A 20898-nucleotide genomic window follows, 5' to 3' on the forward strand; every position below is an offset into this window, starting at 1 on the left:
AGTTACAGGAAAACAAAACAGATATCTCAGAATCTTCGGAACTGTAATGAATACTGTAAACCAACTTTCTTTCGTGTGATTTTTTTTTGCGAATTTTGTGATCCATGTAAATTTGCTGAAGTTTATATCTACGAATTAATCGCATCAATTTTCCATTAAAATCTTCAAAAAAGTTGGTTTATAGTAAGTAAATGATAATCAAAGCAAGTTGTACTTGACTATATGTAAATTTTGTTACTAACTAAAGTCCTAGGGGAACCTACATATGAAATTTGAGAAAGATCCCTTCTGTTATTTCTGAGAAATAGCGGTAACAAACTTTAACTATCCAAATCCCAAGATAGCAGCCAGTTGGCCATCTTGTTGATCGATTGGTCCCAAAATGCAATATGCATAACTAGGGTCCTAGGGGAACCTACATATAAAATTTGAGAAAGATTCCTTTAAAACTTGGTGAGAAATAGCAGTAACAATCTTTCACTATCAAAATTCAAGATGGCTGCCTGCCAACTAGAGTTGTTAACGGACGGACGGATGGACCACGGACGAAAGGCGATTTGAACAGCCCACCATCTGATGATGATGGGCTAAAAAAAGAACTTACATTTTATGTAAAAGTTTTTTATGACATTTTCTGGTCTAATATCATAGACGATGAACAATAGGCAATGCCAGGCATGAATAATAACAGACAACCACAACCATATGTATCTCTGAATTTTATTCATATTTAATTACCACAAGTTGTGTTAAATTCTGACATTACAAATAATGCATGACCTGAGTGGGGGACATCTAGACAAGATACAATGTCTGTCCTGTTGTCCAACACTGTATAGGACAGACAGACCACAATGTTCACCCTGAAGTCAGACCCTTTAGGTGCAAGACATACAGCAGACTTTCATATACATACTCCTCTAGTACAACTCTCTATTGTATTGGACAGACAGACTATAGAATACCTCACCTGATGTTAACATATCTGACAGACACTGTATGTCCTATTGTCCGACCCTCCATAGTATGAGCAATATATACACATGAATAACTGTACCAAAGACAAATGGCTGTCTCTGTAAAATGAACATGACTTGTAGACAATACTTTTACTTCATTCACAGGACTGAAGAAAAAACTTATAAAGGGAGATAATTAGATACAATATATGGCAGCCCGAACAGGCAGGAATGAAATAAATATTGCAAGTTTTGAATGTAGCTTATACTATGAAAACTACTAGTAACTTTTTTTGTAAAAAAGGTCAGAAAAAAAGTCATGCGATTCTAAAAATTGGTATGATTGCACACTCAATTACCATAATTATAATTCATTAATTGATAATTTAAAAAAAGGCCTTTACAAACTCTTCATCACATACACATCTTGTCACATACAACCCACACGATAGGCTTATAGCTACATTGTATACTCCTTCTCTTTGTGTCTTCTCTACTAATATCAAGCTATTAAATATACCTCCAATAGTAGCGAGGCTCAGCAAGCCTTTACATGTATTATTTCACAAAACTCTAATTTTCAATTCAACAATGCCCAGTGTCATTTCTGCAAGCTATACACTTGTATTAAATGAAGGTGCTCCTTTTTAATTAAGATAGAGAAAGCTGTAGAGTTAAATGATCAGTGTAATAATTTTTGGCGAGGCATACAGCAGGTGTAATTATCCCTTCCAATGTGTGTCTGTAATCTGAGAATATGTGATGCTTCATCTACAATCGCCTCTATCACTATGACTAGAATTCAGCCAACACCTAAATATCATACCATTAAGGCATCCGATGCCATAACAACAACCACACAACGATAACACGCACCAGCTTGTAACAAACAGGGGAATCAGCGCAGATCATCTGAACCAATAGAAGAGGATGAGCTATGCCAAAGGGGCAGCATTTACACTGATTGTATGAGAAATATCAAACACTTTACCACATTAATTTGTTTAAATAATCATACAACCATAGAACTTATGGAATAAATACTTTTTAAAGCACAGAACAGACACAAGCTCTAATTATATACATGTATAGTAAAAGAGGAATCCTGTGTGTTCCAGACAAAAGAGAATGAGAAAAGCTAGATCTGGGCATCAATACATGAGGAGTGAGTTAAAGATACTCCACAGCCGACAGAGCATAAATGATATTCATCATTTGAACAATAATTGGTGTTTAATTGTGTATTTATATATATAATTAACACAAAAAATAATATGAAATAATTTACTTCGCCTTTGGTGCATGCGCAATCAGTACTTCATTCCATATAGGATATAGTGGCATGGAATTTTTTCGGGATGCAATTAATTATTTCTTATATTTTTAACGTGAAGTAAAATCAGAAGCTCAAACTTTTCGATGGTGGTAATGGTCTAAAGTAAGTAACTTTTGTAACTGAAGAAAAATACTAAATCATCTGCTCCTGTTTTTAATAGTGAAAAAAAAAAACATTTGTCAGCGGTGGAGCATCTTTAAAGTATTATTTAAACTACTGTAAATGTATAAAGCTGTTTCCATTTCATGAGAAAAATCTATGTTATTCACTTTAATCGATACTTATTCATCATCAGAAATAATAATAACTTGAGGGTAGAAATTTCTTATAATAAGAAATTTTAACAGTAACATGGTACAATATAAACGTCAATCTTTCAAGTTTAAGAATATTGAAGTTCGTGGAATTTAACTTTACCGTCAATTCATTCCCCTGCAAATAAAAGTAACTTTACATTATATTTTTTTTTAGATTAATTGATTGAAGCTGAGCTTGAGGAACTATAAAATGAGAACAAATGCTTCCTATTCCTAGTGTGTATCGGCATGATCAGGTGAACTTAACACATATATAAGTGAACACATTTTATCATAATGCATCAGGTGTAGGTCTGAAAGTGTAAGTTTTGTGGGTCGGTGGTGATTACATGTTATACAAAGTGTAAAACCAAGACTGTGTAAACGTAGACATGAACACTTACATACACATATCTCTTACATATCAATTATTTCTTAATCATAATCCAGCAGATAGGTACAGCCCTGCTTTTGTCGATTTTTCAACTTTCATAAATCTTATGAAATATTTCCTTTTTTTGGCTTGCATTATGAGTCTAGACACAGAGCTAATTGTTCTGTATATGAAATTATTCTCTCTAGTACTGGGACATCCCATGTAAAAACAAGAGCAGTGGTCAATGGCATTTTTCAACACATGTTGAATGCATTCTTTATGCGATTATTTCAGTTCGGATCAGCATTTTGTGAGAATTTGTATTCACGAAAGCATCTAGACTGCAATTTGGGTAAAAAATTGTAAACTAATCATGACTGAATTTGAAGTACTGAAGCAAAACGGCTGTATATTTAATTTGGACTAGTGATTAAATAGTCGTACTAGTAAAATTTTGGGGTTTACAAGTCCAAATGACTAGCAGCAAAAAAAATTAGCGTCACAGACTGTGTATCTGACTTTTGTAAAACACAAATTTATGACATTTAAGTCTATCAGTAGTGTTCAGGAATAATGAGAGTTCAGACCTGAAATAATAGGTATCTCTGTATCTAATTAATACTGGAACTCTTACATGTAAAGGAAAAAAAGCTAGCACTTGTACGTGTTATCACAGCAGGCCATTACAGACCTTATCTATCTTGGTTTGTTGTTCACATTACAGTGCCTATGAAGACAATGGCAACAAAACATTAGGCCTACAATGTAAATATCAGCTTGAAGAATATTTTATAGTCCTCTAAAGTCATTTTCTGATCCAACTTTAAAAAGAAAGTAGTTTTTTCTCTGTAGTAATTTCAAACAATATTTTTTTTAATATCATAATTACTCCTAAAAATCACAAGTCTTAAAGGCAGCTATTAAATAATTCCATCCAAATATCAGAACTACCGTACTTTAAAACATACAAAATACCTGTTTCTAAGAGCAGGGGAATACAATTACCATTGTTTCGTCACCTTGTAGCTAAAGTCAAAACAAATTTCTCAAGAAGACTAGCCTAAACAAGGTGGACAACAGAAAACCAGGCCTAACAGCTGACAACTCATTCCACAACAAAAATTTGTTGTCATATATCACAAGAATTTGGTCTTTGCAAACTACCGGTACTGAGATCGCCAAAATAATATATAATATACCTATATATGTTACCATCAAACACAAATAATTTATAACTTTTTATATATACACATAAAATACTTTTTTGTACAACACACACTGTACAAAATTGGCAAAATGAACAAAAATCACATGACAAAATTTATTTTGTACATAACACTGAATATGAGTTACAATTTAAAAATCTATTTAATATAACTTAGTTGGTACTCGGAGGAGCACATCTTTATACTAAAGCATTGGTGATTTTTGTTTTAACTATGTCATCTTTTGTAAGATTATCAACTTGAATGACTAAATGAAATGAATTTGGTCAAAAATTATCCAAGTTTGTTTGTTCTTGGTAGGTGATCATGAACTTTTGAGGACGTTGTTCGGCATTGCCTACACTACCATGCGACGTTACCTACACATTATAAACAAAACCTGTCCTTTTTAGTCACTGAATAGCTCAGTGATAAATGTCTTTCAATACACCAGTAACAATTTACAAATTTTAATAAGTAATCTAATAAGTGTGAAATAAACATAACCATACATACAAGGACACATATACCACTCCTCAACTCAACCATTCTGTGATCAAATTATAAATCTAATTACAATCTCTCCGCAATATTTGGCAAGAAGTTTTCTAAAGTTTTAATTATCTGGGCTTTTGTTTACTCATTCTAGCTATTAAAAGTCTATAGTAGCTGTTTATATATTAAATGCATTATCCTCTCTGGGAAGACTCAAAGCTAGAGATATGGATTTCACATTACATTGTGTTTTATACATACTGTAAATATCTGATAATTATATAAATACAGTGTCTAGAAACTATTATACAATGTAGATACATACAAGTATTAAAATTGGTTTTCAAAATATCTAGTTCCAGTAAAGAATATTGAAGGAAATATTGATCACTATAATGTTCAAATCAAGTAATTGCACCTTTGACAAAAACTGTTCACATTGAATTAGTGGAAATATTTAGTCCAGTCAAGCTTAATTTTCTTTACTTTAGATTATATAATTATCTCCGATTATTTGGCTATAAAATTAACTATTTATCACAGACAACTTTTTTTTAAAAAGATTCTCATTACATTTTCCTTTTAAGTATCCTAACGACTGAATGCAGATCTAAGTTTGTTTTAATTATAAGCTGATCACAATATACTATCAGATTTACAAAAGAGAAATAACTTTGAGGAAATATCTATTGACAGATGCAATTTAAAATAAAATCTGACTGAAATGCAGAACATTTTTTGGTTGTTGTTATATACACCAAATTTAATTTTTTGTTTTAATTTATGAATATCTACTTGTGAAACAAATATCTGAAAAATCACAAAACATCCTTGGACATTTGAAATAAACTTGCATCTGTTTTCAACTCCCTGATCTGAATGAATAAAGCAGAAATAATCAAAATACTGAAAGTATGACAGCATATTGGAAAAGTGAAAATAAAATCCTGAAGATAACATTGATGATGCACTGCAACAGCTCCTAGTATTATAAAAAAATGTAGATTAAGCAGTATCATATACAACTATTTAACTGAATTACAACAATTTTACAATCCTGAACATAGAAGAATTTCATTCAAAATCTTTCAAACATAATTTATATTCAACACATTCTTGTTACAAGTTTGTTATCAATAAAACCTATGCGTTGGTATTTATCTCACAAAAAGAAGTAAAAATTTAACATAAAAACATTATTTAAGTACATAATAGTAATAGAACAAATTTGTGTTAATACATAAATGACATATCAATGTATATTTTTAACAACATAATAACAAGCAAAAGCTGAATATACCAGTAACACGATCAGCTTGGAGCAGGATCCGCTCCGCCATGTAGAACAAAAAAACGTCATGTTAATGTTGATGATAGAGAAAACACTACAGAATGATTTAAATATTTTTGTACTAGGTGAGCAATACATTGTCCCACCGACACATTTTCTTGTCATAACGTCTAACAGTCAGTACATAGGAAAGGGGAGATAATAGTCCTGGACATTTCCGATGATTGAGAGAGTTGAGGAAATGTCGAGGAGTACTGTCTTCTATTTGTTTTACCTTTATCACAGACTAGCTATGTTAAAATGAGAACCTCATTCACCACCACGAGGTCGACCAATCAGAGAACTTCATCACGAGGTCGACCAATCAGAGAACCTCATCCACTGCCATGAGGTCGACCAATCAGAGAACCTCATCCACTGCCACGAGGTTGACCAATCAGAGAACCTCATCCACTGCCATGAGGTCGACCAATCAGAAAACCTCATCCACTGCCACGAGGTCGACCAATCAGAGAACCTCATCCACTGCCATGAGGTTGACCAATCAGAGAACCTCATCCACTGCCACGAGGTCGACCAATCAGAGAACCTCATCCACTGCCACGAGGTCGACCAATCAGAGAACCTCATCCACTGCCACGAGGTCGACCAATCAGATCCTGTTAGAGCACAATGTGTTTTTGGTATGATGAGACAACATTTTTCTGGACCACACAATAAATGACGACGGGACATCATTTACGACAGTGTACCTCCATGTAAATTGTTAGAACATGGTTGTTTAATGAATACACTCCATAGAGTACATCCATGTCCGATCATGGAGGTATGACAACTCCTTAATGTACATCCATGTCCAATCATGGCTGGCTGTATGATAACATGATTACGCCTCAAAGTATAACACAACAGTTACTACAATTGCTTTCCCCACTTTTGTCCTTTTTTAACTGCCCTGTAAAAATAAAGACCAAAGAGTTTTGATTAGGTACATATGGCACAAAGCAGTAATTCCAACCGTGTGGACAAAAAAATTGTCAAATTTTCGAGGCGATCTGCCCCTTTATCAAGACATACAAAACGAACACGATCACATAACATGATGCGAATTGTTACTTCATAAATCAATTTCATTTACAGTGGAGAGATAATTTTAACAAATGACAAATGAATTGTTATAATTATCCAATAATGATGAATATGAAATCATATAAATCATAAATTGTATATGCAATCATTAATGAATCCTCCATTACATAAAACCTTTAACAAGATTAACCCATAGGCTGCTGCAATGGTTTGTATATAGTAATGGCTCTCAGTGCTGCATTAATTTTGGAAATCCAGGGAAATGATAACTTCATTATAAATGAGTATATCTTGAAAATATTTTGCATAATATAAATAAAAGTTATATGAAAATTGCTTGTTATTGCCTGTTGTTTGTATTGATGCTGTTTATCCCGCAAATATACTTCTTGTTAAGCATACAGGTAACAATACAGGTGACTAAAGGTAAATGTTTTAAGTTGTATCAAATAGAACAAGAAAACTTAATTAAAATAATGAAATAAAACCAATTTAATTGTGTAACCTTAGTATTAAGAAGCATATGACTTCATTTAGTTGTTAAGTCTTTGAAAAAATCCAGGTAAAAACTTCTTAAACTAATTAATATTCACAAACGAAATCTTGGTAATTGTTCATGAAGGAAAGAAGCTAGTTTCCTGTTTAATTTCTGATCAACCATCACACAGTGTATGCATTTGCATTATGTACCACATATTATCTCTATCTTAGACCATGTTACCCTTAAAAGTATTGTTATAGCTCAGGTGAATCCAGGCAAGTCATTTTCAGTCAGGTGAAAGTTAATTAGATAATTTAACTAGAAAACGATCCTAAACAATTTCTGAAAAATTGCTTTTCAAGTGCATCATGACTTGACCAACAGTGGTGTAAATCACTTAATCTGGATAAAACCCATAGCCGTTATCAACGTAAAAGAAGCACCTGCATCTCATAAACCGTAATACTGCTATTTTTCTTTCAACATGCCGGTCATCGATGGTAAACTTTGTGTACATAAAATATATAAATTTGATAAATTTGGTTTAACAAGTTTATTTTCTATACTGTAATCATCCAAAAATGCTTTCAAAAAGCAACTTATTTATAGGAGAAATTAAAATAATGTTGCCTTCTATTGGATCCCAATCTAACTTCTGAGATATCGCTAGAAAAGAACTGTTGTATGTTCTTCATCACTTCGATCTATTGGAGCGGCCATTTTGTTGAGTCAGTATACCATTTGAATTCCTTCCAAGTACACCTGTGGTTATTTTTAGCGTATATATTCCTGAGAACATTGAATGTAATGACATTAGAACCAATTGAAAGCATTCTACTTTCATTGTCAGTCCTAATTTTAGCAATAGGATGGAGATTAGACGATCGGACCACCATTTGAAAACTTTAAGCATGTAGCAGTGTGGGCCATTTAAACCAACGCGTAAATAGTCGCATGTAGCAGTCTAAGGGTTAATAGCAAGTTGAATTTTCATTATCCAAAAATATTCGCCCCCCCCCACTCCCGTTTTATATAGGTTATGATCTTGAACCCATATTAATTCTGGATTAAGCTTTGATCTGTGTAAAAATTTGACAAGTCACAGAATGACACATCGGTCTACTAAAGAGTTGTGTACCTTGATTGTTTGGTTCTGGTAAGTTCTCTCTTGGCACAAGATGCATCACTGTGGTTTTGCCCATCGGCAGCTGTAAAGCTATAATTAAAAGTTAGAATATTAACATTTACAGAGCAAACAAACCATTGGGACTGATCTAATTGATTCAAATTCAAAACAACTACACTTGGCATTTAATCTGTAAAAGTGGGAATATTCACAGGTGGAAAGTTTTGCTTATATCCCTTTCATCAAGTTTCAGGGAATACATTAAAGCATGTAATATTATCAGGTGCAAATCTAGATATAAATATTAAGATGCTTTGAGTACTTCTGCTCAGTCCATACATTATATAGATTAAGAAGTATACAACCACCATTGGTGTACTTACCTCCTAACGTGACATTGCCATGAAGAAATCTTCCTTGATATATCAATCTCAGAATGTTTGCTGGTGGTAGCGGTTCATCTTCCCAATCTAACAATAAATAGAGATTTAGAGCTTGAAATGCTTAATAGAAAGTATTCAGTTTTGTATATTACAGAGTTATCTGCCCTTGAGGGAGATATTTAAAGTGACCTCATGTGTTTGCAAGTGTAACAATCTAATTAAAATTAGACTTGTAATTCCCCTCCACTACAATGCTCAATGTTACACTCCAATACAAGATCTAACAATGCCCCATTCTGGGTCACCTCCGCATGACCCATGGACTAGAATCAGAACATCTAGGCCCTCTTCTGGGTCACCTCAGCATGACCCATGGCCTATATAGCTAGAATCAGAACATCTAGGCCCTGTTCTGGGTCACCTCAGCATGACCCATGGACTAGAATCAGAACATTTAGGCCCTGTTCTGGGTCACCTCAGCATGACCCATGGCCTAGAATCAGAACATCTAGGCCCTGTTCTGGGTCACCTCAGCATGACCCATGGCCTAGAATCAGAACATCTAGGCCCTATTCTGGGTCACCTCAGCATGACCCATGGCCTAGAATCAGAACATCTAGGCCCTGTTCTGGGTCACCTCAGCATGACCCATGGCCTAGAATCAGAACATCTAGGCCCTATTCTGGGTCACCTCAGCATGACCCATGGCCTAGAATCAGAACATCTAGGCCCTGTTCTGGGTCACCTCAGCATGACCCATGGCCTAGAATCAGAACATCTAGGCCCTCTTCTGGGTCACCTCAGCATGACCCATGGACTAGAATCAGAACATCTAGGCCCTGTTCTGGGTCACCTCAGCATGACCCATGGACTAGAATCAGAACATCTAGGCCCTGTTCTGGGTCACCTCAGCATGACCCATGGACTAGAATCAGAACATCTAGGCCCTGTTCTGGGTCACCTCAGCATGACCCATGGACTAGAATCAGAACATCTAGGGGCGTAGAGGATCATAGTGGAGAGGAATTTCAAGTCTAACTTTAATTAGATTGTATGTTGTTAATTACAATAGTAATTATAATGCTTGACTTTAAACTAAAATACTATATTATTACTTGAAGTGGTCAGGAATCTATATCCTGAACCGACTTGAAAATAACCAGTGGTAGCGCGGCTACCGCCACACAAGCATTTTAGGGGTAGAAGACTCTTGCCTAACTACCCTAACCATTGACGACTTAGTTACACCATGGTTTCACCTGAATAGTTATAAATCCTATAAGAAACAACCAGGATTCCAAAATACAGGTACAAACTTAGCCATTTATTTATGAGACGTATAAATAAATAGTTTTACATATAGATAAAATAGCTCTCATTCTTCCATACTTGTCTAATCTGTTATTTAGTTATATAATTTGGATAATGAGTATTAAATTAATTCTTTGATAATAAATAGTAACAATGTTGTAAATAGTTTCAGATCTGATCCAATAAATAAATAATTTATTCCATACTAAAGCTCAATAATAATCACTATCTCAGAGTTATACTATTACTATTACATTTGTACTACAAGTACAAATGATAAACATTCTTTTACAGAATAAATAATCAATAATGAACCACTCTCAACTTGGAATAATCAACTCCTATATTCTCAGCAGAATAAATCCAAGTATAAATACAACTCTAGATCTATTTCCAAAGCAACTGTACTAATAAAATACCAAAATATTAGATAAATCCCTTCTATTATAGTAATTCCTAAAAGTTCCTTTAAATAACCCTCTGATTCAATAATCTATGTATAATGCAACTGTAGAATTCCAGCCTAAACTAACAGAAATGTAAGAAATCCCGTTACAAAATAACGGTAAAACTGTCCCCTTAATAAATCACATATTTACAATAAATTCCCAGAAATATTACATTTAAATACAGAAAACCCATCCCACACATATAAACTACACCTAACCTAATACATAAAGACAAGACAAGCTTTGGAACTGAGGAAACACCTCTTTGTCCATCGCTACACACCCACCTAAACAATATACGACCGACCCAGACAGAGACAGAACGCAGACTGACTGAAACTCGTTGTGACGCAATGTTTAGAATCCGAGCGCGTGCAGCGATTGCTGGATTTGCTGGAAATGCTGGATCGCTTGCTGGAAAATCTCTAACCAAAGTGAAATATTATTTAATAATGATAAACCCAAACATTACAGAGCATAACTGTGGTAACACACGTACCTTTATATTTATAATCATTATTAAACTATCGTCTGCAACTATTCAAGACGCCGGAAGTGTTTCCAATGTAAACTACGAATCATCAGGGAAAATACGAAACTACCGTAATATGCCAGCTCCGCCGCTGTCATACTAACATCATGGCTGCGTCCAGTATCGAGAACATGTGTTTCGATTTACCGATTACCTGACAACTAATACATGAAATAACTTTGTAAGTAGTTCTAATAATAGATTCATGAATTATCCAATTGCTTGTTTAAACCGTGTGATATACATAGAAGAATATTCATACCGAAACTATGACAAAACGTGGTGTTGTCACATTACCCCCCACTTAACGTGTTCAATGTCCCCATGAACACGAAACAATATTTAAAAAAAAAATAGGTCTCTGATAACTTATGGTTTTGTTCACGCTTTTGAATGCTTACAGGGATACACAAAAATGTACAAGTGTACCCTGCTATTTACTATCATCACAATACTGACACAATACCATTGTATTTCACAACAATTAGATACACACAAAATTACAGGTGTGTTCCAGTTACACTCCCATACTTCCTGATAAAGATACACACAAAAGTACAAGTGTGCTCTATTTACTTCAGTGAGCTTATATTAAAAATATAAGTTATCAGATGAGATCACGCAAAGTTACAATACTTTGTGCTATTATTTACTTGAATAAGTTATGATACATATTCTCAATATTCTCAAACCTAGATACACACAAAAGTTACATGCATGTTCTAGCACAGTATACGCGATATGAGCCACTTTACATAAGAATGATTGTTTCTCTAATTTTAGATACACACAAAAAGTACAAGTGTGTTCTAATATACAGTATTTACCCGAAATGAGCTACTCTACATAAGTACGATTGTTTCTCAACTTTAGATCCACACAAAAAGTACAAGTGTGTTCTAATATACAGTATTTACCCGAAATGAGCTACTCTACATAAGTACGATTGTTTCTCAACTTTAGATACACACAAAAAGTACAAGTGTGTTCTAATATACACAGACTTCCTTTATATCCACCCGTTCCTAGCTATAAAGCTTTTATAAGTTAATGCGTTAGATTAAAATACAATATAACAGTTTTCACACTGTTCGACTATTAATACTTTACAAGTATTTATACTACACGACTACTCAAAGATTCAACTAGTAATATGTTTGACAGAAAACTTTAAAATTTATGATATACCAGACTTAGCCAACTATTTCTATCCGATATGTATATATATATGTAGTTAAACTATGTTACAGGGACTTTATAATATATTATTCCAGACTCAGCACCAGTACCAATTATTTGAACTCTAATGTTATCCTATTTAACAGCTTACGACTTACATTCACTCTTGTTTACATACGATATAGTTCGAACTTAAATACTCTAGTTAACAATCACCTAAAAAAAATAGTCCGTATGATCTATTTCATATGTCTGAATACAACATTTCCCGAAAAATTTCCCCGGACAATAAACAGATGACAAACTCTGATGTACAGCAGGCCAAGTTTACGAGTGATCAGACTACGCCAGTGACTTACGATCTTACAACTTTTTACAGTGTGCCAGAGGATCGTATCCTGTTCTGTAAATCACGTTATGTCATCAACCCTAGTTAAACCCCAAGAAATCCTTTCCCATGAATAAAATAATTCTAGACAAATGAAAAAGAACACCGGTAACTATATACAACAATATACATTCCTACTGTTTCTCCTTCAACACAACCTTTCTCTTCTTACTCGCACACACACACCTATTCTCCTTTTCTCGCAACTTACGTTCGAGCTCTCTCTTCTCCTTTCTCTCCTCCTCCAGACTCTCAGCTAATTTTGTCACGGCTGCTGTATGGGCTCCGAACGTGGCGGGACAGGTCCAAGATAGTCTCCTCCTGGGCTGCAAGGATCTTCTGTTGCTGCTCCAGGAGCGTTACGATGGGGCCCATCCACGCCGGTGTCCTGTCATCGCTAGTTGGCTGGTGCTGGGTCTGGATATCTTGTAAAGCTTCATCTAGTCCAGTCAACTCCTCCAAGACATCCACTTCTGGTACTTCAGGTACCGGAAGTGGAATGTCTGGCAGGGATGGAGCGGGTATAGTTGGTTCAGGTGTTAATAAAGCCTCCGGCATGGGTAGTTGTGGAACAGGGGCATCCTCCACGGTCTTTCTGGATCTGGTTTTCCACACTACCTCGGATTCCTCTCGGCTAAGTTGGAAAAAATCTTTATCTAGGGCCAAAGTTCTGGGGTTCGGATTCTTCCGGAGATAGTTGGAGGCAATCCCTAATCCCTGGCTCTCCCGCTGTTGAAGCTTTTGGCGATGGTCCGGATAATGATCTACATGACGGGCCAACTCATGTTCCCGGAGACATCGAAACAGACAAAGCGAACAATAAAAAGGGGTATCCTCTAAGGCGGCGTGATATTTGTAGAAGTGATAGACAACTCGTCTTTTCTCCTCCGTGAATTCACATTGCCCGCACTTATATGCTCTCCCTCTTGAGTTCTCCATGTCTACTGTAAAACATAAATATGATCTTCATTGAAATTGTTAGGTTGTCTCCCCTTAATAGTATGACTTATTCTGCTTTGAATATAGAGTCTCATCACCTCTGCACACCATTCATACTGTATATATATTATATTATATAGTTGACAATTTTTAAAGTTTCTGTATCTTCTTTTGTAGACGTGATATCCAGCTGATGTTGTTCTCCCCAGTGAATGGTTTCAGCTTGTCGTGGTGAAGAAGACGAGTTTTCCCCCTATCATCTAACTGAATCAAGTAGTTGAATTCTGTCGGCTTCTCTGTAATAATACATGGCCCTAAATACGTTGGTTGTAGTTTTGGTGCAACTCCTACTTTCCTTTCTTCATTTAGATACCATACTAAATCTCCTACGTTATATTGATTGCAGGACAAGTTTACATCATAGTGGTCTTTCCTTCGGCGAGCATTGTCGTGAAGGTGCTTAAGAGCGACATCATGTGCATGGTTCATCCTCTCACGAAGAATGGTAACGTATTCACTGTAACTGGTAATGTCATCAGAATCCGGAGTTCTCCTGCCCAAAATTATCTCAACTGGTAGCCGTACCTCTCGTCCCATCATCAGCATGTTAGGAGTAAGTCCTGTTGACTCTTGTGGTGTTGCTCTGTACGCACCAGCTAAACATCCCAAGTTCTTGTCCCAATCTGTCTGCTGTCCTTTAAGGTAGGCTTTAATCATACGGAGTAAAGTGCGATTAAATCGTTCCACTTGGCCGTTGCACTGGGGGTGACGAGGTGAAGTTCTAGTCTTCTTTATGTCTAATATAGAACATAGTTCTCTAAATATGGTACTCTCGTAGTTCCTTCCTTGGTCTGAGTGTATAGATAGAGGACATCCAAAACGACTGATAACTTCGTTCAATATAACATCTGCACATGTCTTCGCAGTCTGGTCTGGAATTGGAAGTATGTCAACCCACTTGGAAAAATAATCTGTGACAAGTAGTATGTATCTGTTTCCTCTCGGAGTTAGTGGTAAAGGTCCTAGGACATCTGTGGCGAGACGATCTAACGGAGCTCCCACAAGCATATCGCCTAATCCAGCTTTCGGCTTCTTTTCAGGTTGTTTCATTTGAGCACATGTGTTACATCTCAGTACCCATAGGTTTACGTCTTCTCTGACTTCGTACCAGTAGTATCTTTGTATAGTTTTCTCACGGGTCTTCTTCTTTCCTAAGTGGCCTCCAAGGAGGTTGTTATGCATATGATGTAATACTTCAGTTCTGAGGATCTTTGGTACCAGTAACTGTATATGATGACCGGTTCCGTCTTTACGATGAAAAGTTCTGCAAAGGACGTCATCCTTTATAAGAAGAGACTTAAATATATGCCAATAATGGCGAACTGCTAAACTGTACTTGATTACTTCAGAGTGTGGTGGTCTTGCTTTATCTTGGACCCATAGGTATACATCTCTCAAAGTAGGATCTTCTAACTGGAGCTTCTTAATATTCTTGGTAGTACAAGAATCTTTCCAAGGTGTCCATATAAGATCTTCCTCTGGTACCTCTGGTTTTGTTTGAGATCTGGTCTTGACTGCTCGGACTTCATCTGTTACATCTTTGACTAATGAACTCATCATATCTCTGCCTCGTTTGTACACTTGGCACAAGGTCCACATCTGAGATACTCTGCATTGTCAGCTTCTGGACAGTCACAATCATAAGGATTCTCGCATCTTGACATACCGTCTGCATTCCCATGTTTTAGCCCTGCTCTGTATTCTATAGAAAAATCAAATGAGGATAATATCTCTAGCCACCTAGCAATTCTACCCTTGGGTTCTTTCATGCTGTATAACCATACTAAAGCTTGGTGATCTGTTCTGACAACAAATTTTCTTCCTAAAAGATATTGTCTGTAGTAGTCGACAAAATATCTCACAGCTAACAGTTCTTTGTCGGTAACACAGTAGTTACGCTCAGCTTTGTTTAAAGTTCGACTGCCATATGCGATGACTCTAGAGACTCCATCTTGGACTTGACTAAGGACAGCGCCAATACCATAATCACTGGCATCTGTATCAAGAGTGTATTCTCCCTCATCTTTAGGATATGCCATTATCTCTGGACTGGTTAACTTCTGTTTCATTTGTTCAAACCGTTGAATAAATAATTCAAATAATTTCTCTCTTCAACTGCAAAGAGTCGAGTTGTAAATCAAACTCTGCTATCCCAAGCTCTTTTAAAGGAGAGTCATTGGCCGCCCTCAGCTTCGTAGTAGGTTTCAGCTTTGGTCGATTCTTCTCAGGTATCCTATGATATAAGCGATCTGATATTAAAGTCTTGGTCGCCCCGGTATCTGTTGTAAATACGGTCTTAACTCCTTGTACTGTTCCTTTAATATATAAACCATCTACTTGAGGAACCCGTCGTCTTATAACAACGCTATCATCTGTATGATGTTCTTCTGTTAAGGTCTGATTTATATGACCATTAGTATCCTTGATGTCGGCCTCTCTCCGGTCATTAGAAATAGCCGCTAACAGTTTAAATGAGCTGGGCTTGGTCGGCTCCTATTCCTATCTGTAGTGTCTGCATTAGGACTCTGATTTCCATTGTTGGATGGTCCGTTAAAGGGACGTGCATTAGTATTATTTCCCATTTGCCATGGTTGTCCAGGTCCATACTGCTGGTTATAGGGTGTCTGATCTCGCATAGGGCAATTCCTGGCAAAATGTCCTGGTCCCCCGCATGTAAAACATCTTTTGTCTTTAGAATTCCCTGTCGCTTTGTTTCTTCCGTTTCCTCCTGACCTTCTACTCTTAATTTCATTGTTTGCTCTCTCGATAATATCTGCTATGTCCTCTAACTGAAAATTCTTTGGTTTGCCTCCATTATTCTTCTGTCCATTATGTTTCTGAGATTTCTTAGCATCTTTCTTCTCTGTCTGTATAGCTTTATCCTGACCAGTTACAATCTCTACAGCTCTCACTGGGTTGATGTGCTTAGCTTGCTTTACCTCTTCATAGTCATCATCACTCGACGAGTCTTCATATATTACTGTCTTGACCTTCCGTGTCTTCTTCCCATGTTTCTGATAATCATCTGTACGGTTTGGTGCCCTTTTGGTCTCAATGTAGTTAACAATCTGGAATACTGCTTCATCGATGTCAGCTGGGTCTTTATGAAATTCAACCTCGAAGCTTGCCTTCTCGTGATAAACGCCATCAAAGAATTTCCTAAGTAAATCCTCTGTTCTTCTCTGTGTATCCCTTCTCTCATGAGCTTTGTCATATAATCTCTTCAACTCGGCCGCATACTCCTCCACTGACTCGCCAGGTTTTTGATTCCTTCTACTAAATTGAGCTGCATAGTTTTTCGATGACTCAATGACTCTGTATCTGTTATTCAGTTCTCGAACCAGTGTGTTTTGTAGTCATTACGTTCTCGCTTGGTGGGTGGCTGGTCAAAAACAAAATCTCCGGCTTTACCCTGTAATTTCGGCAAAAGTTGATCAAGGCGTTCCTCATTTCCCCATCTACATCTATCAGCTACAGTCTCGAACCTGCTAAACCATGTCTTCCAAGTCTCTTTATCTGTAAAAGGTGGAAGTCTTGTGTTGTTGTTCCTCCTGGTTGGTCTGGAGCCATAGACATCCCCGCTATGTACATTGCTGTCAGAATCAGAGTCTGTAGTTCCTGAGTATCTGGAATTACCATTTCCCCTCCTCTCTTCATCTGAATAAGATGAACTAGTATTACTGCAGGACCGGTATCTGGAACCTCTGGCAGATCTCTTCGGACTCCTCCCCCTAGACTGGTCAGTTACTCTGGCACTGTGTCCTTGAGTCTTCATAGTCTCATGCATTCCAGTCACAGCATTGTTGATGGCTGTCAAACTGGTTCCCAATGTAGACTGCATGGCCTTCATGGTTTCAGCTAACTGCATCATGGTCGTGTTAACAACATCATCATTATCATTCCTTCTGTGATGTAGGTCTTCTACAGGCTGATGGAAGTCCTGTAATGACTTATAGGCTGAGGCATTCTGGGAGTGTGATGTCCCTGGTTGGTCATCAGCTACTTCAGTAATCTCATCAATATCTGTATCTTCATTTTCAGACATAATGGTATCAAGTTGTCTTTTTGACTGTCTTGTTCTCGCCCCAGGCATCTTCTAGGAATGATGTAGGATAACTGGAAACACGCAGTTTATCCTAAATTTTACACCACTTTACTAGTAAACACCAGCTTTATGGATATACGATACCACTCTCTATCAGTACGTGCCAATACTGATTGGAGGAAGAACTCACTTTCTTGTGAAACTCACAATTATTGTGGAAATATCAACCAAATCTTGGTGAAACACACCTTCTTGGTTAAAGAACTTTTATAATCCTATCCAATAGGCCTATAATCTATGCCTCGTCTGCGTGAAACAATCTACTTCTATAATGTAGGCTCAAGGTATTACTTCAGGTCCAAGTATCAATAAAGTGCTTATTAATTAAATCTTGCTTCTCTCTCATCAACGGCTTGATTCGTCAATCAACGTCTTGTATCTAAACAAACACAAATACAAATATTTCAGGTACTGTCCTCCACAGCACCAGTAATTAACCAGGTAATTAACTAATTAAGATTTGTACATAAATTATCTACATATCCAGGTAACAGAAAATCCATTATAGTAAACATCCTTGCTTATGTACTCTAGCAGTCTCCTAACCCTGCTCATCCTCGGAGTAACAAGTAATAACTGTATGCATCCAGCTTCACATTACTAGACAGGCATTACTAGGATATAATTGTACAAGTTACAACTTTACAATTCTGTATACCACAACCACCGCTGCCACCAAAATATATTTAATACACCAATATACCAAAATATAGTTAGTATTCATATAACAAGCAAAACTCTGAAGGTCCGTGTTACCCCATAAATTATGCATGAATAACCAACTAATAAAAAAAACTTGTTGAAATTTACATTATACCTCTCTCAAGAAGCATTCCCAGAACTACTTCTATAGGTAAACAAATATTCAACCCGATTCTCCAAGAATCAACGTACTTTTCACCTTCACCTTATATAAATATAATATATACCAAAATAAATACTTTCACTCCGGTTGATGGAACGGTACATCACCAACCCATAAAAAAAAAAAAAAAAAAAAAAAAAAAACCATATGTCTACACTATACCACAGGTATCTATTTATAAGATTACCCTCTATCTATTCCGGAATATATCCCATACTAAAATACCTATTCAAGTACAAAAATAATGCTAATTTATTAGCCTTGACCTCAAAGGTCCCATAAAAAAAAATAAACAACCAATAATTTGTGTACAAATCCATAAACTCCACTTATATATGTGGATACTATATAAAATAAATACTAATTTAAAAGCAATAGATTCCATCACTACTGTAAATTCTAACACAAAAAGAAGAAATAAACAGTCACCGCTGCCACCAAAAATACTATGTGACGGTCAAGTGGTCAGGAATCTATATCCTGAACCGACTTGAAAATAACCAGTGGTAGCGCGGCTACCGCCACACAAGCATTTTAGGGGTAGAAGACTCTTGCCTAACTACCCTAACCATTGACGACTTAGTTACACCATGGTTTCACCTGAATAGTTATAAATCCTATAAGAAACAACCAGGATTCCAAAATACAGGTACAAACTTAGCCATTTATTTATGAGACGTATAAATAAATAGTTTTACATATAGATAAAATAGCTCTCATTCTTCCATACTTGTCTAATCTGTTATTTAGTTATATAATTTGGATAATGAGTATTAAATTAATTCTTTGATAATAAATAGTAACAATGTTGTAAATAGTTTCAGATCTGATCCAATAAATAAATAATTTATTCCATACTAAAGCTCAATAATAATCACTATCTCAGAGTTATACTATTACTATTACATTTGTACTACAAGTACAAATGATAAACATTCTTTTACAGAATAAATAATCAATAAAGAACCACTCTCAACTTGGAATAATCAACTCCTATATTCTCAGCAGAATAAATCCAAGTATAAATACAACTCTAGATCTATTTCCAAAGCAACTGTACTAATAAAATACCAAAATATTCGATAAATCCCTTCTATTACAGTAATTCCTAAAGGTTCCTTGAAATAACCCTCTGATTCAATAATCTATGTATAATGCAACTGTAGAATTCCAGCCTAAACTAACAGAAATGTAAAAAAATCCCGTTACAAAATAACGGTAAAACTGTCCCCTTAATAAATCACATATTTACAATATATCCCCAGAAACATTACATTTAAATACAGAAAACCCATCCCACACATATAAACTACACCTAACCTAATACATAAAGACAAGACAAGCTTTGGAACTGAGGAAACACCTCTTTGTCCATCGCTACACACCCACCTAAACAATATACGACCGACCCAGACAGAGACAGAACGCAGACTGACTGAAACTCGTTGTGACGCAATGTTTAGAATCCGAGCGCGTGCAGCGATTGCTGGATTTGCTGGAAATGCTGGATCGCTTGCTGGAAAATCTCTAACCAAAGTGAAATATTATTTAATAATGATAAACCCAAACATTACAGAGCATAACTGTGGTAACACACGTACCTTTATATTTATAATCATTATTACTATCGTCTGCAACTATTCAAGACGCCGGAAGTGTTTCCAATGTAAACTACGAATCATCAGGGAAAATACGAAACTACCGTAATATGCCAGCTCCGCCGCTGTCATACTAACATCATGGCTGCGTCCAGTATCGAGAACATGTGTTTCGATTTACCGATTACCTGACAACTAATACATGAAATAACTTTGTAAGTAGTTCTAATTAGGAGTGTCACGGTTAACCGAAAATACGGTTAACCGAAAAATTCAACCGTACGGTTCGGTTCGGTACGATAATTCTAAGTTTCGGTTCGGTTCATTAAAAAAATAACTGTCCTATAATACCTGTAATTTACGTGTATAAACTGTATTGCAGATTATTTCATTGAAAATACGGCGAAGTTTGTCAGAATCCCGAGAAATACACCT

General features: G+C 36.0%; 1 protein-coding gene across 1 annotated transcript in view; it reads right to left on the bottom strand.

The window, feature by feature from the left end:
* Positions 1 to 704: 704 nt before the first annotated feature.
* Positions 705 to 20898, bottom strand: part of LOC138327482 (ubiquitin-like protein 3) — a 30044-nt gene continuing 9850 nt past the window's right edge. Inside the window, exons 3-5 of the mRNA XM_069273604.1 lie at positions 9038 to 9124; positions 8667 to 8744; positions 705 to 6913 (exon numbers count right to left, since the gene is read on the bottom strand). Of these exons, the coding sequence (XP_069129705.1) occupies positions 6852 to 6913; positions 8667 to 8744; positions 9038 to 9124 (227 nt within the window). The 3' untranslated portion in view covers positions 705 to 6851. The remainder of the gene's footprint in view (positions 6914 to 8666; positions 8745 to 9037; positions 9125 to 20898) is intronic.

The sequence above is a fragment of the Argopecten irradians genome, chromosome 7, assembly GCF_041381155.1.
Source record: "Argopecten irradians isolate NY chromosome 7, Ai_NY, whole genome shotgun sequence".
Classification (NCBI taxonomy): domain Eukaryota; kingdom Metazoa; phylum Mollusca; class Bivalvia; order Pectinida; family Pectinidae; genus Argopecten; species Argopecten irradians.